The sequence below is a fragment of the Haplochromis burtoni genome, unplaced genomic scaffold (assembly GCF_018398535.1).
Source record: "Haplochromis burtoni strain Fernald_Lab_line unplaced genomic scaffold, NCSU_Asbu1 Contig_12, whole genome shotgun sequence".
NCBI classification, from domain to species: Eukaryota; Metazoa; Chordata; class Actinopteri; order Cichliformes; family Cichlidae; genus Haplochromis; species Haplochromis burtoni.
The window spans coordinates 1,879,597-1,906,793 of record NW_024582373.1 but is presented as its reverse complement, the minus strand read 5'-3'; the positions used below and the strand labels follow the sequence as shown (position 1 = coordinate 1,906,793).

General features: G+C 44.2%; 1 protein-coding gene across 3 annotated transcripts in view; it reads right to left on the bottom strand.

Annotated features, from left to right (window-relative positions):
• The window catches only part of unc5b (unc-5 netrin receptor B), a 52,912-nt gene extending 25,732 nt beyond the window's left edge, over positions 1–27,180 (bottom strand). For all 3 annotated transcript variants that reach the window (XM_005915405.3, XM_014341276.2, XM_014341277.2), the window contains exon 1: positions 26,221–27,180. In XM_005915405.3, the coding sequence (XP_005915467.1) occupies positions 26,221–26,308 (88 nt within the window). In that variant the 5' untranslated portion in view covers positions 26,309–27,180. The remainder of the gene's footprint in view (positions 1–26,220) is intronic.
• Between the last annotated feature and the right edge of the window lie 17 nt (positions 27,181–27,197).

Below are 27,197 nucleotides of genomic sequence, written 5' to 3'. Positions count from 1 at the left end.
CTTTGAGCGCACACAGGGGGCAAAATTGGTCATCTTTTAATAGGAAATGTCATTAATTCACCAGTGACTAACAGTGCCATTATTTTCATTTCATCACGATTGCTGTGAGTCGTCAGGAGGCAGGAAGCAGAATTTGATTTCCTGCTAAGAGCACCACAGCTCCAACTCTGTGTGCTCTCTCATCAAGTCTTCCAAATGTTGGCCTTGAAAGTTCTTGTTTGGGTATTTTGATACTGCCACCAAGATGTGAACCTGCAGCGGCTTCACATGTCTCTGCAGCCCGCTTCTTTGTACTCACCATGGTGACTCTCTAACTAACAGACTTCCTCTCTCGCACCAGCAGGCACACGAACTCCCCTTCATGTGCTTCATGATTACTAGCGGCGACAGCGCGGCTGGTATTGCTTTCACCTTGCGAGCCTTCGTGAGTGTTTGTCATCCCGGCAAAATACGGTCATAGCAATACTATAGCAGAAAATTTAGATAGATAGATAGATGAAACTTTATTAATCCCTCGGGTGGGTTCCTCTGGGAAATTCAGTTTCCAGTAGCAAAGCACCAAGAGAAGTTGCATGTTACATATGTGCTACATATGTATATGTGTTTTAAAGCACTACGGGAGGTGTTTGTAGGTTATGCGATTTTGTGAACACATTAGTGCCTCAGCCATGCAAGAGAGAGTAATTTCTTGCAATTTGCATACTGAAATACTCTAAAGTTGGTTAAAAAAAAAAAAAGAAAAGAAAAAGAAACCAGTTACATATTGTAATTTGTGTAATTAGCTTCAATCTTTTTAAAGAATCTCTACAGTCTGCTCTGTTAAAAGTGGAACTGCCACCTTTCTTTTGTTAAACAATTAGCTAGTAGAGACTGAAAATACTAGTTTTTGTCAAATATTGACCAATTAAAAGCTTTTTAAAGAACACAAAACACATAAATGTGCTTATATATTTTCCTACTCACTAAACCTTACTTCGGGGAGCCTATCCCAGCTGACATGGGGCTATCTAACAGAGAGACAGACAACCATTTGCACGCACATTCATTCCTACGACTGTGCTAACTGCATATCTTTAGACTTGCGAGGAAGAGTACCCAGAGTGCACCCACGTAAACACAGGGAGAACATACAAACTCACACAGAAATGCCCCGACCCGATGATGGAATTTCCTCTGACCTTCTTGCAAGGTCTTTGGGAAAAAGCAGGGCTGACCACTGTGCTGCCCCCTGAGTAAAGAACCTCAGCCACAAAATATATCTAAAAGCTGAAGAGACGACCGCATTTGATAGCCTAGAAGCCAAATTCACAGAAAGACCTGCAGCTAACTTTAGCACATCTGTTGCCAGCGAATAAGAAGTTGAATTCAAGGATGATGATTGCGAAACCTTCCATTAGATGTTGAGAGCTTCTTCTTGAGGTAATTAGGCAGCTGGGTAAGTTGTTGTCACAGAAACAGGGCTTTTCCACAGTGTTGGTTGACATTTTAACTTTTTATCAGCTATTTACAATACACAATAAATGTTGCATTAGGCAAACACAGTAATAGTGATATTAGTGTCACGGACATTGTCAAACAGTGACCACAGCAGCTGATGTGTTGTGCAGAAGATGTAAACTTGAAAAGCATGGGCTCATTTTGTAAAAGACGTTTTTGAATTGTGCTATACACCTCTGAATAGGTCCATATATGCCATAGTTTGCTGCTCCATTGTTCCAACATGAATGATAAGGCAAATTTCAGCTGTAATTTTTCACATATTAGCTATGCTAGCTGCTATATTTGTAAGTTATTTCACAGGACTTTGGTGTGAGAGAACTTGCCCAACATTAAAACCTCTTTTAGATTGCTTTCAAATATAAAGATGTGTTTAGTTTTGTATAAAAGTTGTGACAGCAGTTTTACGAATCTGACAATGAACCACGAGGAACATTAATGTAAAAGTAACTTATGAGTAAAATGACAGAAATCTGTTTCTGTCAGACCCATGATGCCGGCATTTTCTGAGAATGGCACTGAAGACTATATGACAACACACACATTGTTAATGCTTTGCCACCCTTTCTGTATATTTGTCATATATTTGTGAGATGCAACTTGTTGGAAGTTCATCATAGCAGTGGAAATGTCACACCTTTGATTGCTTCCAACATGCTAATGAGGACACCTGCAGAGCGGCTATTTCTGTGGGGTGTGAAGCCGATCGTTTCATCAAGATACGAGTGCATGAGTTTAATTAACTGTGCAGGGTTTGTGCGCGAGCGGGCAAGAAAGATAGAATCTGTGCGAGGCAGTAAGCGGAAAAGAAAAGGTGTGTTTGGGAGAGAGAGAGAGAGACAGTGAGGTGACAGGAGGCAAGAAAAGCAGATTGGCAGAGGAGGAAGGCCGAGCAGGTGATGGAGATGCACAGTGACAGAAATCCTTCGCTTGTCCATCCAGTATGTCCCGGTGGCAGCAGGAGAGAGCGAGGAAGCCTGAGGACATAGTAACACATATGCATGCAGACACACACAGACACACACACACACATGCAACATAACAAAGACCTCATTTACCAATCTAATTGTATACAGAATGTTATCCTACACTCTTATCTGCAAGGTGTGTTGCCCTACAACCATCTAATTGTAAATGAAGCGTGACCTGCCCCCCTTTTTTTTTTTTTTCAAAGGACTCGCCTCCTGTGTCATTTCTTCCCACAAACATATCCTGTCACAATAATACTTAACCAGTCCTCTTGGAGGCGATGCTGGTGGGGGGAAATGCACAGAAACACACGTAAACATGTTATCTAACTACATGGTTACAAACGGTAAATAAGGCAGTAAATGAAAGAGGGACAGACAGTGGTGGTTTTTGCTGATAACTGGGTGAATACTGGAGAATTACGTGGTTGTTTCACATGGACCCACACTATATTCAAAGCATGTGTGTAAAAGAGCGACATGGTGGGTGTGTTTGCAGCAATCTATAGAATATATTTACTCACCGTGCATGTAACCGACAGTGCCCCCCCCCCATCCATAAGCGAGCTTCTGCGACTGTGTTTTTGGATGTGTGGGTGAGTGTGACTGTGAGAGTGGGAGCGCTAAGAGGATTTGGGCTTGTGTTGTAGCTGTGAGCCCACTGCTGCTACTGGTGCATTTGAATAGACGCGGGGACTGGGGGGGGGGGATACATCATGGCTGAAAGTGTGCTCTGTCACAGCTAGGGGGCGCCACCCCCCACTGAGCTCATTAATCATGGCCCATCAAAAAGTGGCTCTGTGCTGTTTGTGTATGCCCTGACGACCACCTACTGCATGGGAACACAGGCGTACACAAACAGTGCTATCAATCACTTTTGCAGATGTAGACAGGGGGTTAGAGAGGGCTGAGACAAATATTGTCGTCCTCTCAAAATTACAGACCAGCATCACAACTGTTACTTGGAGGTGCACGAGCTGAGTGCAAGGCGCCATTGCTGGCCTACTCTCCCACTGCACAGCTGCTTGATGAGAATTGCGCAAATCTACCCGGAGTGGCTGGTTGCCATGGTGGGTATTCACATGGAGTCCTCTCCTCTAGAGGCCTGCAGTCTACACGGCTATCAACTCTGCAGCTACACACGCTCACACATTGCCCACAGCCTGTCTCCTCGTTTCCTCCATTTGGAAGTTTTCCCTAAAAATCTGTCCGTTTCTGTCGCTGATTGTCTCACGGTGTCTCTGTGTATGCGTGTGTGTGCAAGCATGTATAGTGAATAGGTAAGCAGTTGAGTGGGATGAGTGTTTGGAAGCCGGAGCCGTTTAAATGGCCGTAATTACATGAGAAGATGAGCTGCATTCCTTCCTGAGGGCAGACTGATTACAGGCCTCTCCTCTCTGGGCCCCTGTAATTACCCACCCTATCCTGCCTACCCTCCCCAACCGGCGCTTCACCCTCCATCCCGCTGTACTTGCATTGGTTTCTCTCTGCTTTGGCTGGTCTGTGCCCCCACCTCACCCTCCTCTCCTGTCCTCTAATCCACCTCTCTCCCAACTTCTGCAACAGTCTACCTCCCCCTTCGCTCACCGGGTCATTCTTCTGTCCTCTCTCATAACTCCTTGAACTGATTACTCCTTACACACACACACACACACTTAGAGCTTAGAGACCACTCACAGGACAAACAGCGGAGGTGGCATCATGAATGTAGTGCATACAGCCTTCAATTTCTTTCCTAAAGATCTCTTTGACATTAAATCCCACGTGTTATGAAGCCCTTGACTATGCATGTAAGCATGAAACTTTGCATCAGAATGCATAAAGGCTACTTTTTGATGAAAGTAACTACTACATGTATAGCAGGCACACTTCTATTTGTGTGTAAATGTGTGTAGGGAGGAGGGTTGCTTTTAAATTCCAGTCAATACCAGTGGCCACTCCTTTAGAACAGACAGTTTCTGCCTTAAAGGCAAAACTCTGCTCTCTCACTCCACTTTTGTTTCTCTCACAAACACACACACACAGGTGGAGATAAGTACCTGACCTCACGCATACACAAACCTCACCAAAACCAGTAAATCCACCCCACTCAGAGATTACGGCAAGACTGGAGACACACACACAATCAAATTACACGTCCTTCACCAGAACACCCTTAATTGGTGCACAGAGCTGCATTCTGGGTCCTCGCTGCTCTTTCATTTGACCTCAAGTAAATGATCAGAATGGCCATCTTTTACAATTTGTGCACTTTAAAATTTGTGCTCTGTTTGAAAAATTTAAATTCAGCTCATGTTTCTGATTTTGTCTTAGGGTCCTGCCACGTTACCATGCGCTACGTCAAGAAGTGGGACCTGCGATTGTGAGACAAGTCGGCAAATTACGTCAAAACATATGCGGTTCTTTTATTATTTGATATGACAACTCAACTCCCCGGAGAGGGAGAAAGACGGACGGATCAAACTTCCTGTACAAATCACACCAGACACTCCGAGCAGGTGATAATGAAGGGAGAGGAGAGTGTTAGGGGGCTTATCGAGTTGTGGGAAGAGAGTGAGAGTAAACTAAAACATCACGGGGGAAAGATGGATGGATTAAAAATGAAAAGTCCCTATCTCTTGGAGCATTATGAAGACACGGAGCAGAAAGAAGGGTGACAGAAATAGAGCCAGTGAGGGAGAGAACTTAGGAAAAGGACGAGAAAATGGGAGAGATGGATGGTAAGCACAGGTAACCTCGCTAATGTAAGGCAATGATGGAGGGAAAGGGCGAGGAGGAGGAGGGGAGAAAGAGGGAGATTAATGGCAGGCTGTAAATGGGTAGCCAAGCATCAGGGAAAGGAAGAAAGGAAAGAAGGAAGGAAGGAAGGAGGGAGAATATGTGGATGGAAAGAGCGAGGTAGAAAACGATGGAGAGAGATACAGAAACACTCCCTGGGTGCAGATCGAGAGCAACTCTTGATTGGTGTGAGTGTGTGTGCAAGGGTGTGTACATGCACTGAGCATTGGCTATGGTTGCCACGACTGCCAGCGCTATTAGAGAAGCCTGCTGTTGTAATGTGTTGTGACAGGGGCTGATTCTTGTGACTAACTGCTTTGGCAGGAGAGCTCCTCTGTCATGCTAATGAACAGATGAGGAGATGAGCCGGATTGACAGCAAATCAACGGGTCACGCCGATGACCCTTCACGGCCTGAAAAAAGAGGTTTTTAGATGGTCTATATGAAGACACAAGAAGATGCCGATATCCTCAGCGTGTACAGCGCCCGACAGACATCTTTGCGCGCAAATAACTACTTGCAAAGGGAGTGTGACAGAGGTGGCGACACATGGACAAACAAAAAAACCAAAAACCCAACAGCAGCACCTAAAAAGTAGAAGCGTGATTATACTCCACACAAACACCGGCAGGGTTGGCGTCACTCTGTTCCTTCATTGCGTCCCCTTGCATCAGAGAAATCCCTAGATGCGCAGTGCACAACAAGCAGCATGCTGTAGGATCGCCTGTGTGTAAGCTCGTGAGAGGCAGCTTTGTAAAGTTGCCAATGAAATTCTGAAAAGTAGCGTTCAATGTATATTCGAGGTGACGAAAATAGGCCTCCGCTCCCAAAACGCACACAGAAAACGAACTTAGGGATCAAATTGCTGTTTAAATGAAGAGCTTGGATAACATGATTGAAAAACAAGCTTGGCTTAGACTAGATGTTAAAGTGAAAAACACAGATTACACGGGGAGACCAGGAAGTAGGTGAGGCGTAGTAAGGAGTGGGGCACTAATAGGCAGAAAATCAGTGCTGGAGAATACAGATGATGAGAGGTGATGCGGTGATAGCAGAAGAGGACAGATGGAGAGGCAGGAGTTAACAGATGAGATTCAATCTCCTCACTCTGCAGAATGTCAGGGTCTTGCAAGCAAAAGTAGTCTAGCGCGTGAAGCTAATGGTTGTTTTATCCTTTTGATCTTTTCCCTTCATTCCCTTTATGCCCCGCTTCATCATTCTCTCAAGATACATTTCCCTGCCCGCCTTAACTCTGACCCAGTCCCTCAAATCAGGCCAGACGACAAAAAAACTAGAGGAACTATTTTCTTTGCTCAACTAAAGGTATATTTCCTCTGCATATTTGTTAACTTAAAAAAAAGAAACAGACACACATGTCCATTTTGTATTTCTACTGTAGTTATCGTGCTACTTTTAGTTTTTTTTTTTTCTTTAAACCCAACAAGCAAGCAAGAAAAATTGTAAGCCCAGAGGAAGCCAGACTTCACAAGGAAATGTGCAGGTCAAGATAGGAAGGGAAAAACACACCATACCATTTGACTGCCGGGCAATCTCAGCGCAGTGCAGCACCAGCACACATAAAAGTAAGAACTAAAGCAGAAGCATCTCACAGACTATCACTTTTGGCCAGGCCAACTTTTCTATATCTGGCAATCTCTGCTGCTAACAGATTGTGAAACAGTGAGAACTGATAACTCTGCATCGCAGCGAAGGGAAAACGGAACATTGGTGCATCCTGGGCAGCCTGTGCGCACGCGTCTCTGCTCTCCTCCACGAATCTAAATCTTGTTATGTTTCAGGTCAAAATATTGGTTCTTTCCCAAGTGTGATGAGTCAGCATTCGCACATCAATCATTCATGAGGCTGTGGTTGCTGCCTGATGTCAAAGTTTTTTTGTCTCTGCTCTTCTTTGCAGCTGCACACGCGTCCTTGACCCAAAGACTGGGTGGGGACTGGGATGGAGCGAAAAAGAGGGCATCGCGCAGCCTCGAGCCAGGACCTGTACTGTATGACTGGACTGGCAGGGATGGCGGTGATAGAGAGCAGCGATGGGGAGAGGATGACAAAAATCCCTTTGGCATAGACAAATAAAGTAGGCGGCTGTGAATGAGAGAGAAAACTTGCTTGTGCATGTGATGAAAAGCTGAAATAGGGAAAGACGGACGGATTGAAGAAGAGGCAGAGTGTCACCCGCCAGACGCCCAGGGCCAGCGCAGACTGATGGTGACACTGAGTGGCCAGAGTGTGTGACACTGTGACAATAATGACGAGAGACTCAGGCCCGATTTCCGCGGCTTCTCCTTCTTCTGTCCGTCCCTCCTCCTTCTGTTGCCCCCCTACAGCGGCCAAGTGCTTTGATCCACACCCTGACTGTGTGTCCTACTCCTAGCCTGGGTCAAACCAAGCGGGCAAGCAAAGTCGCATAATCCCACAAACCCCGACTCACGTGGAAGTCAAAAAGTCAGCAAAAAGCTTTTTTCTGACTTTTTCTTGAAGTTCAGAAAAGAAAAACTAAATTGACTGTGATAATGAGCTGTGTACAGTGCGTTCTCAATTTACAACACTTTACAATACTTGCTATGTCTCAAATTAGATACTTTGACTATTCATTATTTTTAGTGCATGAGTGAATAAGTGTGGCTGTATGAAGTACACCTTGATGGTGTACTTATAACAGTCTCTCACTCTTTTCTTTTTGCTAGTTTTGTTTATAAAAAGAGGTCAGCAAGAAAAAGGTGCTGCAGATTCACTGTTAGTGGCAGTAATCCTGCACAGGTGCAAACTTGATGTTGGGAGACCTTTATAACCCACTTCCACTTCAAGCTAATTGGTTTGAAGCAGCGCTTATTGTGACAGACCCTCCATGTGTTCGCTTCCCCCCCTCAGTGGTCACCATACTTGCTAGCTAGCTAGCTAACAGTGGCAGATCCTTTTTTTAGTCATTAGTGTTAAATTTCTCATAGTTTGGTGAGCAACTCGCTAAAGAAATCGATATGTATTTGTATCTTAATTTGCCATCTTGACTGTGTAATACTTTAGTATTACATGTACTCACAGGCTTCACAAGTTGCTCTTTAGAGGTAAATGCCAATAAGTACCTACAGTGATAAATTTAACACATTGATTTTTTAATGTAGGCAATAATATCTATTTCATACCTTCAGTTTTTCAGCATTAGAACAGATCTTTTCGATAGTTGTTGAAACATCTCTCTCAAAGTGAAAAAGGGCTCTAGGTGTGCCACCGGGAGTCATATGTAAGTGGAGTATTTCATGATAATTGATTTAATGAATCCTTTGTTGTTGCACAGAGGAAACATTCATAGATGATCCAACCTCTGTGCAGTATGCAATTTTCAAAAAACAATCCAATATTTAGGTGTGGAGCAAAGAAGGGGAGTAACCTGAAACACTAGTACTGCTGTCCCCTGAAAATGACTGGGACAGTGATGGTCTAAAGTTTTAAGAATATGCTTTAGTACCTGAACATACAAGAGAAGTGTGGGAGGCTAATATAAAACAGCAGGGCTTACCTCACTCTCTCAAGGCCCATAACCTCCCATTGCTGAAATGGAGCTGCTCAGCAGTCAACAAATCAGATTGTGTTTTATTGAGCAGCTTTCAGGTGTGAACATGTATAGATTTGGGGAGGATACTGAAAATGGACCGCTCTAAGATGATGTTCTTGAGATGTTTGTCTGTTTGTCCAGCTGTTCCAATTTTGTCTTTGTTTTTTTAAATTTCAAACTCAAATTCGGCTCAAAGTTAAAGGCAATGATACGATTAGAGTATAATATTACACATGCCTGTTCCTAGTCCCCTTACCCTGGGTCCGTGCCAGTGGACAGGGGACATGTTGTCATAGTTCTAGTGAACAGCAGGGCATTAACTCTCTGTCCCAGATCCTAATGGCCCTGGCCTACTGAAACTCTCACAATCCCAAGGCCGCGCAGAGTCACGACTCTTCCTCTGCAACTGACTCCCAGCAGCATTGTTTTGTTTGCACTGTGCATTTTTCTGACCTGTGCACTTGTGTATGTTTTCAGTGTGGTCCTCGGTGCGTGCGGTCCAGCTAGTCACTTAGTGCTCTCTCTTCCACCTCTCGCGCGCTCTCTGAGTCTCTCTTGGTTTCACCCAGACGAAGCCAAGGCAGCAGTGCTGGTTAAGAGGTTTGTGTATCCCATTAGGATGATGAAGAGGCCTTTCATCAGTACACTCCCTCCGGCCAGGCGTTGACAGGAGCTTTACCTCGACAAGCCTCTCAAACACACAGCTCGACATGAGACAGCACCCAGCGAAGAGGTCCGCAGGCAGTACACAGACTCACTGACAAACACTCACTGCTGCTGACAAATACAAATACGCACTTACGCACAAAGACTCTGGGCAGAAAACAAAATGGATAAGACTGGAACATTTTGTTGCTAACTTTTCGCTTTCAATCGTATATCCATTTCTAGCTAATACAGTTTCATGTGAGTGGAGGGGAGAACACGAGGAGATCAGAGAGGTAGAAAAGTCTCTACGAATTCTGACTTGGTGCGCCGATCTATTTTTAATCACTGCCGCACAAGGACTAATAGCGTAACGGCCGAGCAGAGCTCCGTCCAGATGGGCAAAGTAATTTTTCAGGAGGTGAAGAGCGGGAGTAAAAAGACATATGAATGGATGAATACCAAGAAAAAATAAGAGAGGAACAGAAAAATGGAGAAAGACTGTTGAGAGGAAAAGAGGGAGTAAGAGACAGAGATTGATAAAGACAGAGGAGGGTGTGAGCAGGAAGGACAGACAAGCCACAGGAGCAAGATGACCTGGATTCATAGGGCCAGTATTGATTACTTAAGGATGAAAAGCCAAACAAAGACCCTGCTTATAGACTAGATAAATGAGCTCACGGAGAGAGAAGGTACAAAGACAAAACTAGGTGAAAGTACCAGAGAAAGGTATCTAACGCTTGTATCTTAATGAGGTGGAAGAAAACCGAGTAAGCCACTATGCATGACTATGACTCGCAATACCGACAGAGAAAAAGTATGACAGCTAGGGCAATTAGCTGAAACTGGTGTCACATAAAAACAGGTTAAACAGGATTGCATATCCAGCACACAGGGGGCTGTGTGAAATGTAGCTCTTTTTTGGGGGGGGGGGGTTTCATTCATGTACACAATAGCAAGTCTGGATCATTCTGAGATATCAGAGCTTAAAAAACATTGAGGCTACGCAAAGATATGCCATTAAAAACTTAAATAAATGTATCACAGATAGTAGAAATATCTGTGCATCCTTCAGCTCAACACATAACGACATCAGACACTTTCAGTTATGCTCCACTACATTTATATATTAGCAAATAAAGCTGTTTCTGCAGGAAAACCCATCTACACTGTCACGTAGCACGTTTACACAAAATTAGATTCAAACAATAGAAATGCTTCAGCTGATTTTTTTTCCTCCCCTTTTTTGTCGTTTGTAACAAGCCGAAAGCCATAAACTCAACACTTTTTAAATGGCCAGCGAAAGTTGCAGCATTAGCGCTGATTGTAATCACTTGATGAAGGCAGATCACTCTGCTTTCACTCTCACAGCCGATTTTATAGCACTTTTTTCTTGTGGGAAAACAGCAATCTGTTGCACCAGGAAACAGGTGTCAACCAGAACAGGTAAGTAAGCACTCGAGCTAAATGCTCTGCAGAACTGAGAAGAATAAGATCATCATTTTTAAGTTTATCACTATGAGTAATTCCACGTGTCTTATAAGCAGCCGTGCGATCCTTTCTCTTTAAATAAGCACTGATTTTTGGTGGCTGGAAGGACCGTTTGAGTTATTGTATTCTCAAAGTATGCAGGGGTTAAAACATCATCAGCCCTAAACTTTCTCATTTCTGTGAGCCTTTGTAAGACTTCTTGCCCACAGAGCAAAAAAAGGGGAACAAAGTGTAGCTCTTGAATGACCACACTACATTGGAAACTGTAAGAATAGAACAGCTTAACCCTCATATGGTTGCGGTCAGATGGGTCATTTGTGAAGCACAATGGCAGTCTGCAAACATAAAGGTGTTTATATTTTTCCCACAATTTACAATCTTTTCAGCATGAATGACTTCAGAGGTTCTATTTTTCACAACAACAAAGAAACAGCTTATAGTGTGTGTGTGTGTGTGTGTGCTATTCATATAGAGCATGGGCTGAAGTGCAGGTGAGAGCATGAGCCCGCCTGAGCAGACTACAGAAATGCACTGTGAGCTATAGTTTATTCTGTCTGGTATTATGAATTGCATTATATGCGGCACAATAAGGCTCGGGCTGATAGTTAACAAGCTAGCATCAAACCAGAAACACACAAACAGCGAATGAGTGATGGGAATGAAATGAGACGCAGTGCGCGCAGCTGCTCTGCAAATGTGCGTGAAGCAGAAGTTAAGCCCGACACCATAGCTTTATTAACTCCGCAGCATTTGGCGGCTAGTTAATGAAATTCAATAATAATGGCGGTGTTTTGTCTTTTCTGTTATGCTTGTTCGCTCTGGCCCTGTCCTCGTAATGCGCCAACCCTGCAAATTATTGGTGCTAATCTGTAGGTCAAAGGTCACAGCTTCCCGCTAACTCTTTATGCCAGGCTGCACTGATCAATATTCAACTGTTATTACAGTGGTGCTTCACTACGATGTCACGCTACACTGAGAAAAACCTGTGTAACCTGCAAAGTCTCTCGACACACCTCCTCATGGCCCCTTGACCTCTCACCTTTTTGATGCATACGTGACAGGCAAATCTCAGGTTTCGGCACTCACGTTTTATCTGCATACGCATATAGAAAAGCAGCAGATCACAATCTCCATTTAATTACCCCAGCACAAAGCCTCGCTACTCTGTTTTCTCCCCATGAAATATTATAGCGCGCACAGCTAAACTACTCTAAAAGTACAAGCACATTAATATACATTACACAGTCTCCAATCATTTTAATGGCTGTGGAGACACTGAAAGCAATCAGCGGAGCAAATAAAAAAGGGAGGAAAGAGGGACAGAAAGACACAGGGAAGCAGCAAAGTGGATGGGATGTGTACTTAAGGAGTGTGAAGATGAAACAGAGAAAGTAAGCTGAGCAGAAGAGGCAATTTTGGACAGCGTGAGATTCATCATGCCGTCTTGTCTTAGACTTATCATGCTCTGAGGTGCTCCATATAACAAGGTGTGGAGATCAATAGCATCCATTTACTGAGGTGCAGCTCATCTAATCATCTAGTGCTCTGCTGCCCACAAAAGGAGCTGTGACACACACCTGGGCCTCTAGAGGAGAACGAGTAATGAAATGTACACTGCAGCCCAGTCTATCTTCAAAGTCCCCCACAGCTAGCACAAACATAGCCCCCATGCCACCACTGCCTCACTTCCTTCATCTTCTTCACCTTCACATATGAGCAATAAATTCCACCTTGCTCTCCTCTCCGCCCCTCCTCCCCATCCACCCCTTCACTTCGTTTTCTTATGCAGAGTCAAAGTTGCATGTTGTGTGGTCCATTAAGAGTCTGAGGGCTGTGAGACACAGACTCAAATACCCACAGCACTAAGCTTCTCTAAGCCATTGACAGAGCACCTCTGGGTAGCATCGCAATAAGTGCTGTAAGTCCTGATTCCCATGTGAAATTTTATAATTCATCTTAATTGAGAAATTCAAGCAGGAAAAAGACTGGTGGGGTGGTGGGCGGATGTAAAATGTGCAGGGTGTGTATTTGTGGAATTGGATGACACAGTGTGAACGATAAGGCAAGGGATTCCTATTGCTAGATCACACTATTTGTCTATTATTTCTTTTGCAACGCTTATTTAAACCTTTTTTCCTTCCCTCTAATGGGCTTGGATGCAAAACAATCACACTGGATGCAAAATTGTTATACACAAAAGAAGCAGGCTTTATGTCATGATTCACTGTCAATTGGTTCATTTTCCACAACGACTAAATAAATTGACATAATTGTTGCAACTGAATGCAATATTTTAAGAGCAATGAAAATGAGATCCTCCGTGCTGCAAGCATAATGAAGCCTGTATTTTGATCATCTGTACTCACTGTGATTTTATGCATGCGCTGTCATTTATTCAAGGGTTCTCTGGTTAAGAGTACTGAGCTCAAAGAATGAGGTAAAAGGCAGATGGCGTTTAAACAGTGTCTTAAAAATGGAGACTAAACATGGCATCGGAATATCAAATTGTTGAGCAACTTTCAGGCCAGTATGGCAGCACAAATACAGATGGAGCCGCAGCTTTGACTGAACGATCGCAGCCTTGCTTTAGGTAATTAGCAGAGAATTCAGGGTTTTTTTGTTTGCTCTCTTTATGGCTGTGTTTCAGTGTGAATAACCTCAAGAGCTTGCTTTTCTAGCCCAGGATGAATGCAGAATGTAGGACTTCAGCACTGGCCACCACTGTGCATTGTGCCGACTCCAACAGTTATATTAAAGAGTGCATGTTTTAAGAAAATGCTCTTCTGTATCGTCTGTGTTTGCTTATATTTTTATCCAGAGCCTTCGCTATCTAGGGCAGTGGTCAGCAGTTTTAATCAATTTTACCAGCACAGGAGCACTACGGCAGTCAGGAAATCCCAGCAGGACTGTGGGGAATGGACATAGCAATAATAATAACACAAAATCTAATCTGAATTATGCTCTAAAGAGATTAGGTCAAAATAATCCCCAGAATAAACACAAGAGGGGAGGAGGGGAGGCTGCTTGTGATCAAATGCCGGGAGGGGAGCTGCATCGCCTGTGTGTGGATGGTTTTATTCCTGATGGTGGGATTTGTGTTTGGTTGTGTTTGATTTTGGGTGTGAGAGTGATGATGGTGTTTATTTTGGGAAACCAGAGTGTGTTTAAGGCTCAGGGAGTTGCTTTTTATTAAAGTACGATGAACTGCTTCCCATTGACTGCTCAAACACAGGCTGATTCCTTCAGCGTTGTGGATTGCTGACCCTTTTTCGGGCGAGATGACAAAAAGTGAGGAAGTGCATTTCAAGACTTTATTAAAATATATGACCATTGCCACTCATTAAAATGAAAAAAGAAAAAAAAAGACGGGGAAAAGGAGTAGGGATTGACAGGGAATAATAACACGGGCAAAAGAATTAGTGGGGCCACGTTTAAGCTCAAACAGCAGATATTATGCAGCTATAAGAGGATGCAGGTCTTCCAGGAAGCTTAGCTCAACTAAAAATTAAGGAACAGTTTGACATTTCTAGAAATGTGGTGGGTGCCTAACAACAATGATGAATTACCACTTCCGGCTAAGAAATTCCAGTTCCTGTATCTAAGCACCTGTAAAATATTTCATTTGTAGTGAACAAACTTAATATAACTGTTGCTAACTGGTAACATTTAAAGGTTTCAGTAGGAGTATCTTAACTGTGGTCGGGTTTTGCTAAACTTCCTCTGATGCTCGTGCATAACTGCGTTTACAGCTCCGAACTATGGCTGAGTTGCTCAGTTCGCAGCAGGTTGCTGTCGTGGCTCTTCCTGCACTGACTCTGTGTGGAGAGAGTTCAGAGATCAGAGCAGACAGGGCTGGGCCACGCCTCGAGGGCACTGACTGCCTTTCTGCTGAGCAGGCTATTGTCCGGCAGCTGCATGGCCACACCACTTCAGGCCTATTGAGCAGCTCTAGCTAGGTGCAGTCGAAGGTCCCCGGCCTATTGTCTGACGTCAGATCTGTTTGAGCTGCAGAAGAACGCGCACTTTATCTCCCAGTGAGTTCACAGAAAGAATTAACTCCCCGTGAATGGAGGCGGATTCACACAAGTTGAAAAAAAGACACGTTAAACACATTCAGGCCAACTTCAGCTCTCAAACAGTGACCTCAGTAGAACCACAGTATCACCTCTGTGTGGCTATTCAACACAACAATCAACATACTGAACAGAACACAGATTAGGCTCTAAAGAAAATGGGAAAAAAGCTCAAATTCAATATGACAAACACCTACTAGATTTAATACTTGGGCTATTTTCTATTTCCATCATTTCCTGTCAAATTAGCTGGTTTTATTTGTATTTACTCCTATTGCAGGTATATTACAAAAAGCGATAAAAAACAAAAAAAAAACTCCCCAGCATAATGCAAAAAATGGATAACAAGAGACTAGTTGCATTACAAGCAACTTAACGGTTTCCCAAAATACTGACAAAGTGTATGATCATGCAGGCAAAATGGCCATATCACACTCAGTAAAAAAAGCCATCTGGAGGCATCAGCACTTCTGCGAGCAGAATTAAGTCAAAGTGCAGTGACTTTCTCATTTTAAGTGCCTTCAAAGAGCCCCATTATTACCTTCCCAGAATGCAAATGTGCATTGGGCCAATTAGAGGTTGGGCCAATACCAATGTAAGCCCATAAAAATCCACCCTTTCATAATCATTCAACAATATGACTCATGGGTAAGACTGGAACACTGGACTGTAAATGTGTCATGATTATGACTCTGTGCTTAAAATGAATGGAGGAGCTGTGTATTTCATTCCCACGGTACTGGAGCGGAGCCATGCATGTTTGGTGTCAGGGCTTCTAATGAAATAAATAGACTTGTGGTAGTACTTATTAAGCCTCCATAAGTGGCAGGTAAAGACAAGAGCCCTGCGGTGGATCAAAGGCAGTTAAATGTTTCTTTTTAGATCTCCCCTTATCAAGAGGTATTTAAAGGGAGAAGGGGGGGTGCTTTTTTTTTGCTTGTGGAGACAGACGCCCTCATCCAGGATGTCTCTGTGTAATTACACGCCACAGAAGACCTTCATTCCTCTCCTCTTCACAGAGAGAGATGAAAGGCAAGAGAGACAGAGGCATGTAATCGCTCCTCTAACTGAAAGAGGGGGAGAGGAGGTGAGGGATACAGAGAATAGAAGGACAAAAGGATGGTGAGTGGTGGTGGGGTTTTAATAAACCTCCTCTGTCTCTTGTTTACAGAGTCTCTCCTACCTCTCCTGAGTTCCCCCCTCTCTCTCGCTCTCTCACGCACACACACCCATACAGTCTCCCTTTGAGTGAGGCTTTCATTATTTTTAGAGTTGCCTGTTCTTTGCCTCGGGACAGATGTGTAAATTGTTGTGCTAATGTAAGGCCCACTGCTGAGAGCTTTGGAGGGAAGGAGATTTACACACTCCACACCAGCGTATAACTGTCACTCACAAACTCACACTCACAAGAGCATAAAGATAGACGCCATGAGCGACAGCATGTCAGCGCGCACACACACATACACTCACAAGACCTAGTGCGCACACACACAGACGTGGGTGGACATTGACATGCACACATAGATGTTCTACTTCCTTTTGCCGTTCAAAGTCTCCTAACCCAAATCTAAGAAAAAGACTCCCTCATCTCATCACAAAAGGACTTAAGAGCAGCACTTAAGTTTCAATCTGTCACTGTTTCACTGTAAAACTCTGATATTCTTCCACTGGAGTCACTATTTTCTCTACAAAAAGGAACACACTGGCAGAGTTGGAGAGTAACAGAATACACGCAATATATTAAAGTTATAAACATTTAAATGGAAACCGAAAGTGGGAATTTATTGATTTATCAACCGGCCATCAGAATGAGTCGATATTTGTGCTGTTTGCCGCCATCAGTCGATCAGCAAACAAGAAGACATTCATCATCGTTCAAAGCAGTGTTGTCTGTTATCAGTTTTGCCGTCCTCCTATCGATCCTGCTTCAGGAATTTGTGTTTATTCAAAATGTGACTGATGAGCTGAAAGCCTTCAAAATGGCCATGTAATTAAACGTCATCTTCAACTTCTTTGTCTGCCTTAGAGAGGGAATAAATGTCACAATTACCATCTCTATACAAAATGTGACTAGCTTAACTTTGGCTGAAATTGGAATATAGTTACTTTCTTAACATAAAGGGATTATTTTTCCACCTTGCACTATTCATCTAAAAGCACTTTCCCCATGAACTACCTTCTTAGCCGGTTTGCAGATCAGACTTACATTTCTGGGCATAGCAAGCTTAGAGATTGGTACAAAAAATGGATTTTGCTTTCTAAAGCTAATGTTCCCCTTTTAAATTCTATTAAGGCTTAAAGTTTCTTATGATTCAGGGCAATGGTTATTTTGAGAGACAAGCGGTAGAGTGTAGCTGCCTGAAAGCCATCACTTCAACCAATTTAAGTCACTAAACCAGATCTTCTTTTTTTACTTTTAGCTGCTCAGCTGCTGATGGACGATCACTAGCATCCTCCTCTGTCACACCAACCCTCTGCATGTCTTCCTTCACTACATCCATGAATCTTCTCTGTGTTCTTCCTCTTTTTCACTTGCCCCACAGCTCTATAGTCAACATCCTTTGTCCAGCGTATCCACTATCCTCCTCCTCTGAACATGTCCAAACCATCTCAGCCTCGCCTCTCTAACTGTGTCTCTTCAAACCGCTCAACATGAGCTGTCCCTCTGATGTACTCATTTCTAATCCTGTCCATCACTGAAACAGATCTCATGGTCGTGTTTGCGGTTGTGGTTGGTGCTTTTGGTCAATGAAATTCTAGCTAGCAAGTATCTCTGCCTGTGGAGCACAACCTAGTCCGTGCAGAAGTAGCCATATGTGGCTTTTTCCATATATGGTTACTTTTTTTCAAAAATAAATAAGTAAAAATTATATCGCAACAGTAAAAATGGTAAACTGCAACTCAAAAGCTCATATTTAACATGTCTAATCCAACAATCTGAACATCATAATGTCATGTTGTGATGTTATGACAGGAAATTGTGCTCGTTTCTTGTGCTAAGCTATGCTAACCAGCTGCTGTCTTTAGCTTTACACTTTTGCACAGACATGAATCATGCTATCTGGTTTTCAGGAACACTGCATGCACAGCTTGTGCATTTCCTAAAATCCTAGCAACTGTTTTTTTTTCTCTCCTGTAATTCATTTATCAAACAAAAATCCAAGGAATAACACAGCTAGCTTCCTGGGAATTTACTGCTTTTTTAAGCCATTGTTTCCTGAATATGACAACACAAGTGATTTAAAGACAGCCCCTTGGGTCTGAAACTTTGGAGTGACGATTTTCAAAATTATGTTTATTTTTTTTCCCCTCATGGTCGCAATCTCTATTTCTCTCCATCATTCTGTCTGTCTAATGGCACCGAGGACTGTGAGGTGCACCAAACAACCCATCTGTCCATGGATCTGCCCGTCCGTCTGTCTGTCTGTCTGATTCGCCACAGGTATGTCTGTCTTTCCCTACATGAGCCACGCTTCTTTCATTAAGCTGCACAAGTGAAGACCAGGAGCTGGCTGCAGCGTGAAGGTTGAAGCTATAGACACAGAGAGACACTGCTCAGTGTTTAATGATCCACTATAACTATACCTATTCATCTCTCCCAGCAGAGCAGAGAAACGCCATAGAAATGGTCCTCTGCTGACAATACTGCATCATGCTAAATCACAACTCCTCACTCTGCACGATATGAATCATGTCCCTCCAGCTGCTTAAAAATGTTCCTTTAACATGAGGCAGCACGAGGTAAGATTCAATAAAAAATTACCTATAGAAGCAGAAGCAGTTTAAAAGAATAGCGTCAGACAACAACAAAAAACTGAAAAAAAGTGTCCGCCACTGCACCACTGCCACATGAACCAATCAAACAGAAACTTCAAGCTCACATCTATCCCCGATCGATAAACATCTATATAGCTTTCCTTTGCTTGTGTGAGGAGCTTTCCCTACCTGCTGTACTTATGGGCACGCAGAAACAGAAACACACACACACGCACACACCAGGTCTTGTTGCTGAGAGGATTTGAGGCAAGTGAAGCCGAGCAGCGGAGTCAGAACAGAGACACCCAGAGTTAATGAACCCTCACCAGTCAGCATGGCTGTCCATCTGCTTTCATTATCCCCATAAACAGAGAGCCATGGGCACTGCTCAACCAGCCAGCAACACAGACCCACACGCAAACAGCACATCATCATCCTAAATATCCCACGTGAATTATGAGGTTTGTGCTCTATATGTGTGTGTGTAGGATTGTGTGTTGCGGGGAAAGGGAAGGGGCTCGTATGTAGATTATAAAGCCTATGCGGCATAGCCGAGCTCACCACCTAATCTGAGTGGAGTTGCGGGGAGAAGTGAGCACGAGGTTGACTGTTGAGCCCATCTGGTCAACAGCAGGTAAGAGGCTTGAAACACACACCCGCTGACACACTTGATGCAAGTGTGAGCCCATACACTTAAATCTAACCTTAATTACATGCATGTACATCTGCCACATTAGATCAGCGCTCGTCCCTCCACTTCGCACATGGCACCCGTTTAAAACGATTCCTAACTCTTCGCCGGCTTATGCCTGGTAGCGTTTTGTAGCATGCGTCGCATAACACCTGGCGCGGTGAACGCACCGGGGGAATAAACCAGGTTTCCTCCTGTGCAATCAGAACGGCTGCCAGAACAAGAGAGATGAGTCTGTGCACGAGCTGTGCGCTGATTGAAACCGAGGAGTGTGACCCCACTGTGATCCATGCAGAAAAGGGAGTAATACCTAAGTAATACAGTCGCTTTCCCATCGTCTGTGCACCCTTTCGCACATACGCACACCCACGCCAGACACACAAACCGAGCCAAGATGTGCCTGTCAGTGCTTGATTAAGACCTGCATCCAAGGCGAGAACAGAATCTTTACTGTGTATTGGAGGCTCTCAGTCAAAGCCTCTAGAGGAGAAGTAAGAATTAAGTCCTGGAGCTGGAGACATGTGGAGGAATTAAAGGGTGGATGAGGCCAGATCTCATTCTTTCACTCTTCTCTTTGCTATGGTTGCAATCCAAGAGTGTCAAAGCAGAAATGGGGATTACTGCAGCTACTGTGGCTGTTTGTGTGCGCCTGCATATCTTTGAAGGCTGAAGATAGATTTTGCATGGCAGACCTTTCCCTTTAACATGGACTCGAAAGATCCAACGCAAGGAAGGAGAGGATAGCAAAGAAATGGACGGAGAAGAAAAATCTGAGATAGAAGAGAGAAGTGAAGAAGAGAAATGAAGAGACGGGCAAAGAAAAGACAAGAAGGAGGTAAAGGGAAAGCACAATGGATGTCTGGGTGCACCCCTGTTGACCTGCGGTTAGGAAGCCAATCACAGCCTCATTACTGACAGAGGCAATGGGCTTAAGAGACAAACATGATGCTTTAACTCCGCAACAGCCGCTATGTTAAATAACAGCAGCACACTGCTGACATGCAGCCAATCACACAAAATCCATCAAGCCTCCCCTCCTCCCCCCCCCACTACACAGTCACAAATACACTCATTAAGCATCATTTGCCTTGATTTAAATCAGGGAGGAAGAAAAAAAAAGTAAGTTTGAGTCCTGCTGTTGCCTAGCTGAGCGCCATGCAGGCAGAAGGACGCAGGATCATTTCCGTTCCCTTTCTCATCCGGAGATATGCACACGTACGCTCAAATACGCCCATCTCCCCGGGGAGGTCTATGTGTCATCCCCTTACTTTAGACACACCAGCTGCTCGGTGTGTGTGCTCTGCAGTGCTAAGGGCCCCTTCCTACTTCGCACAAGCCCCCAGTGGCACCCACATCCACTTACACATAGGCATGACAAAGCTCCCCTTGCTCCCCTCTTTCACCCACCCTCGACAACTCAAACACCCCCCACATTCATAAGTACCTCGAGGGCAGATGGGACCCTAATAAGCGTTACACTCAAAGAAATGGGATTTTTCACACTGCCTTCTAAAGAGCAATTCCCAAACTCTGGCAGAAAGCTGGCTACAAAAAAGAAAAAAAAATGATGGAGTGAGAGAGATATGGATGACAGAGGTTGGTATATGTGAGACTATAAACCTATAAATACGCCTGATGAGACTATCAAGAAACGGAGGGAAGAGAAAGGGGAAATGGGGACAAGTGATAGCAGTTATTAATGACGGTGTGAAGGAATGTAGATCCGTACGCCAAATTCATTTAAGAAACTAACACAAACTCCATCGCCTCTGTAATGCAGCACATTTCCTCTAAGGATGGAAAGTATATTAGTAACACACTTTAAGCAGATTTTTTTTCTCCCTCCAGTTAGCCAAGCCCACATGACACACACTGATACAAACAGACACAAACACAAGCATTAACAGATTGGCTGTGGTCTAAGCCCTGAGTGGACTTGGCTCAACTGCGTTTAGAAAACAAAACAGCCTCTGCTAAGAAGATGAGGAGGAATCTACATGGGCTGGAAAAAAAAACCCTCTATTTAAGAGCACATGCAGAGTCCTGGAAAAAAAGCACAGCCAATCAAATGCTCACTCTGCCTCTGATCTATGGACCTCAGAGCAACCGCTCTTACCGTGTGTGTGTGTGAGGGGGGGGGTTTCTCTGGATCAGGACTGACCTCCCGTCGTGAATCCTGATCCTATTGGTCACGACTCTCAGAGTGCTGCTGAGATCTTAAATGAAAATTCCTCCACTAACTCACTCACTCCTCCCAAGTGACCTTGCATGTCTTTCAGTATGACACGCAAAAAATACCAAAACAAAAAACGGCGCCTCTTTATCATTTAGAGGATGTGCGTCTGTGTTGCATTAAACGGGTGCGTGTGTGTGGGTGTGAGTGCGTGGGTGGGTGGGTTGCTCTCTTTTTTGAAGTCAGTGAGCATGTCTCAGTGCATCAACTGAAGGGAAAATAATAATAAAAAAATAAAATAAAACAAGTAGGTGTGTTACACTTTCCATGCACAACGCACACCTCTAAAGCCACTTACATGCATCTATAGCTTCTGTTGAAGTTGGGAATAAAAGTGTGTGTGTGTGTGTGTGTTCTTTTGCTGTCCCCTTTTACCCCACACAAAGGGGCAGAAAAGGCTTTCTGGAGACTCCTATTCATCTAAAGCACAATGGAACCCCACAGAGGTTTTCTTCCTGTTTCCCTGTCCGCTCCACCCATCTCCCCCCACAGGCCAGGATAGAAGAGCAGGGGGTACCCTGTCCTGCAGGCAGAACAGCAACTCAGCTCCCATCTGCCACCAAAACTATCCACCCCCAGTTTCTCCATCCATCCATCCATCCTCCTGTTTCACTCCAACATCTATACTGAGACAAAGTATTTTATATACTTTTTGACAAAATAAAATTCAACTTTACTCATTATTTTCTGAGCCCTTGCAATGAGCAGGTTGTTCAAAAACAATTTTTTTTCAGATTTGAAACCTCAAATGTTTGAATTAAATGAAACATTCCCGTATTTCACCGCGCTTTTATATGGAGGCAAACAGGTAGGAGGCACCATCTGCTGTGAGATAAACAGGACGTTTCAAAACCAGGATCCACAAGGACAATACATGATACATTTAAATACCTTCAGCTCGTGATAATTACACTATATTGGTGAGCTTTTCTAAATAGCGCACAGATTGAAGAAGTTGGTGAAGGCTCAGCAATATTGATTAAAGCGTTATTACCACAGACTTCGAAATACACTGAGAGCACATTGTATTTGCAGAAATAATGACCTGTTCTTGAAACCATATTCGTCTCAAGACAGCCAGTCTGTGCTCCAAACTTTCTCCTGCTACTAATTTCTCTTTACATTCTTCATAGTCAGCTCCCTTCTCCATTTACCTTGCTGTTTTGCCCTCCTACAGAACTCTTGCTGCTTGCTGCAGATTTATGGTCTGGTCTAACATGCGCAGTATTGGCAAAGCATTAAACATGTCTACTCTTAATACTGTGTGCTCTCTCCATCGATAAGAGCCTTAATAAAAACATCCCCCTAGTGGATTTGTGTGTCTCTTTCCACTTTCAATCCTCCACCACCCTCCCTGACAATACCCTTCTTTCTTAACCGCTGTTTCTTGTGTTGCTTTGCTAACTCAAAGCGTTTCCTTGCTTGCTTTCCCTGCCAGCCTTCTCCACCGATGTCAGCCCCCACTCCACCACCTCATTGTCTGGCCTGTGCCAGAGGTGTAATGATGCTTGAATGCCACTGCTATGGAATTTTTCGTCTTCACTCTTTTCTCATAAAGGATATTTAAAAGCCATGCCCTGAGATCAATCTGTCTCAATGTGCCTCTCGCAGATCCATTTCTCTTCCATTTCTCCTTTCTGTTTTTCCCCTCATCGCTTTCAAATGGACAACATTACCCTGCGTAACCTCTCTCCGGTTTGGTTCACACGCATCATCGTCAACAGCTCCCAGCTGCAATTGGCACACTTGCTCGAACTGCACCGCTCTCGTCCAGTCTATAAATGCACTGCCGGTGCCCTAAAATCCTTCACTACCTCCCGGAGCCATCCGGGTCACTTACGCCAATAGGAGAGGAGCAGCCGTTCTCCTCCCACTTCTCTCTCCCTCTCCCCTGCCGTCTCTGATGTCAAAAAATTTGAGCATCATAAGCACATTTTAAATATTAACAAAGACCACTTTGCACGTATGAATAATACAGCAGGGAGGCCAGTGGCTGGCCGGCGAACCGATCCCCTGCCGCCCCACGGCCGTAAAACTAATGCACTGCCTGGGGCCAGAATGGGGCCTGATCTGGTCTGGGAGCAGCGCACGCCCGTGGAGCTCGACTGGCCCGTGGCCTGGCTCGAAGAGAGCTGTCTGTCTGTTTATTTATCACGGTGCCCAACCACCTGTCCAGATCTCTGCAGATGCAACAGCCTGGCAGCACTCTTGTTATGACTACATGTTTCAGAGACTCTTTAATCTAATCTGACATCTCAATCTGTTGAGCGTCTTTGAAGCCAAATCTACTTTGGTGTTTGTTTGACGTTAGCTTTGTTGTCACATTCCTTTCTTTCCATGTGTCTAAATTTCACAACGTAAATGTCAGAGAATTACAGGATTTTTCTGGCCACTTTGTAAAACAGGGCAAACCCTCCCCACCAAAAAAATGTACTTTACAAGCTCACATATAATTTCAAAGAATGTGACTCTTCTTGGAGCGACTGCACTGTCATTCCAGACAGGAAGACTCCCACACTTAACACAAATGAGACAGCACTTTTTGTGAGAGTGTCACTATTCATCGCGTCCTCTATGGGAGTGTCTGACATGCCACGCTTGCTAACTCCGAACACTTGACTGCCCCTTTGCTACTTCCCTAGCCTTACACACTCTTCTCCTTTCTTGACCTCCCAGTCTGCACAGTGGCTTCATGTGGACTTACTGGACATCTGGTCATCTCTGGGTCACAAACTGTGCTCGAAACACACCTCACGTATGTCAGTTGGGGTTTTTTTGTAATTGTGCTAAAATCATTAATAATAAGACACATCAAAAGAGGTGCTGGACAGCAGGCTAGTTACTCCAGACAAGTTTTCCTGGCAGGCTTGGTAATTAATGTATATGTCAACACAGAAAGAAGAGCACCACAGCAGAAATGTGAGCTCAGCACATCCACGATACAGGCATAAAACAGAGACATGAGGGATCTGAGGGGGGGAAAGCGGCAGAGGTAAGGTTTAAACACAATGGGAGAGAAGATAAATGCAATCTGTCTGTTTCATCATGCTTTCCCTAAATATATCCCTGCTTTCCTTTCTCCCAGACAGAAACTTTACTGGGGCACACTGTGCTATTGTCCCCTGGTGTCCCCCTCCTCTTGGTTCTGCTCCCCTAACAGGACCTCATTGCAGTCCTCAACTGTTTATATCGACATTTCTCATTTCTCATGCAAGGATTTCAGAACAGTCCGCAATTTTAATAAACGTAAGCTGCTTTTCTGCTCTGCCTGTTCAGGGAATAACACACACACATGAGGACCTTGGGAGGTATGGTATGAGTGGGAGGGTGGGTGGGGGTCTTATTGGCATTCAAATAAATGGTCACATTCTTGGCAGACAGTCAGTGTATCTTCCAAAAGATTACTGTTGCCATCAAGTTAAAAATCCGAGTTCTTCCCGGGAGGGTCTTATTTACTCACTGAAGAGGTTTTTTAGCAAAAAAAAAACTATACAGAATCTGCACGCATTGTTGTCCGCGTTGTTCTTTTTTATTTTTAGCCTACTGTAAAATGAGCTTAATCCACAATCCACTAAACCCTCAGATTTCTGCCTTGTATTTCAATCTGATCTGACAGTGGGTGCTGAGGAATCCTTCAGAATCTCCTACCACTCGGCTTCACTGAAAGGAATCATTAATCTAACACTAGAGATGTGAAGTGTCCCCTCGGTGTTCAGGTCCTGTCCCATCAGCTCACCAGCACTGACCTGTCCTGCCTGCCAAGAAATTTCATCTCCATGAAAGCTGGCTGCAGTCTTTGATGGCATTAACACTGAGAAATCCACTGATAAAAGTCTGTTCTGCCGCAATCAAAGCCTGTGCTCTTCACTCTGCAAAAGGTTGTCTAATAAAATAATAATTAAAAAGGTATAAATCGTTTATGAGGACAAGTTTAGCATTTCAAAAACAACTGGCACACCCAGGCTTGAAACAAGGGCCACTAAATTTAGCCGCTATATCTTGCAAAGAGAATAAAGAAATAAAGAAGGAATCTCTTCCCCCTGAAGCACTACAAGTGTTCTGTCTTACTTTTCACGGGGCTTTGCTTTTTCTTTTTGGAGAGGCCAAGAAGGCATGGAGCAAAACCTTAATTACTCCCTGCGCACCAGGGGAGTTTGATTTTTCCGCTCCAAGAAGAAAGGAGAGCTCTGAGCTCAGGTCTACTGTAAGACTGAACGCTATGCTGTGAATAAAAAAGTCCTCGTCAGCAGGTGATCTCAGACCCCTGCACAGCTCACACATTAAACAAAAATAAAATTAAAAAAAAATCCCATAGACCAGTAGCTGGGGTCTGAAGCAAACTTTGAAGTTAGACACTTTTAGTAAAACGCATAAAGTTTAAACAATCTTCAGTTTTTTCATTTAAGTTGTTTTAAACTAATTTAAAAACACGTTGTGTGCGTGCGTGTGTGTGTGTGTGAACACAGCTGAGCGCGCTGTCACAGTTATTACAGTACAAACTGATCTTTAATTTCACTTACCAGTAGCGGACACGGCAAATCCCCCAAGCAGGAGGAAAAGAACCAGAGGACCGAGACCTTGGCCACGCTGCATCCGCACAGAGCGCATCTTTCCCGTCCAGCCGTCGTGAAATGTCCCGGATCGTCCACGCAGTGTAACCTGCGGAGCTTTTAATACACCGAGTGGCTTTTTGTCCGGAAAAGTCTTTACCCCCAGAATGGATGCGCGGGGAAGAGTCACACACCAGCGACTCCAGTAATTGAGTTAGAAACCGCTGTTTTTGTAAATACTTGACTCCTGACTGTTGACGCAAACGGCAAAGGGCTCAAATCACATCCATCACCGAGCAGCTCGAGAACGTCTGGGAGAGGTTGAAAGGGCGTAATTTCCATGCGTAATTAAAGTTTGAAGAGGTCCGCGGATGTCAAGCTCTGCTCAAATAAAGAAACGATTCATCGTGACTATTCCTGGTAGACTTCATTGCCAGCTCCACTATTTTGGGAGCCGTGAGCGCAGAGCTGCTGCGAGAGTCACCGAAAAGTTTGACGCATCGCTAAACGAAGATGTCAAATTAAACGACAGAGTCTGGGAGGAGAAAAAAACCCCAAAACACAAAGTAGCAAGGGGGTAGGTAATTCTGTCAGGTAACCGCCAACACCAAAGTCCGAACTCCCGAGTTTGTGCTGGGCCCCTGAGTGTCTTGTCTCGTCCCCGTCCGCAAGGTGTAAACATGAGCACGGGGATCAGCGCCAGCTTCACAATGCCAGCCTCCGGACTACCAGTCCCAGCCCGGCCAATCACATATTATCCTCCTCCTCTCAGAATGAAGGCTGAACAAGTGAAGGTAAAGTAGTGGCAAGCAAGGAGGAAATAGATGCGAGGGGAGAGATAGAAAACACGGATCAGCTCTGGATTCAGCAGGAGTCCTTCTGCTACAAAATGAGGTTGAGCTTGTGAGTTTACTCACATCTATCTATCTATCTATCTATCTATCTAT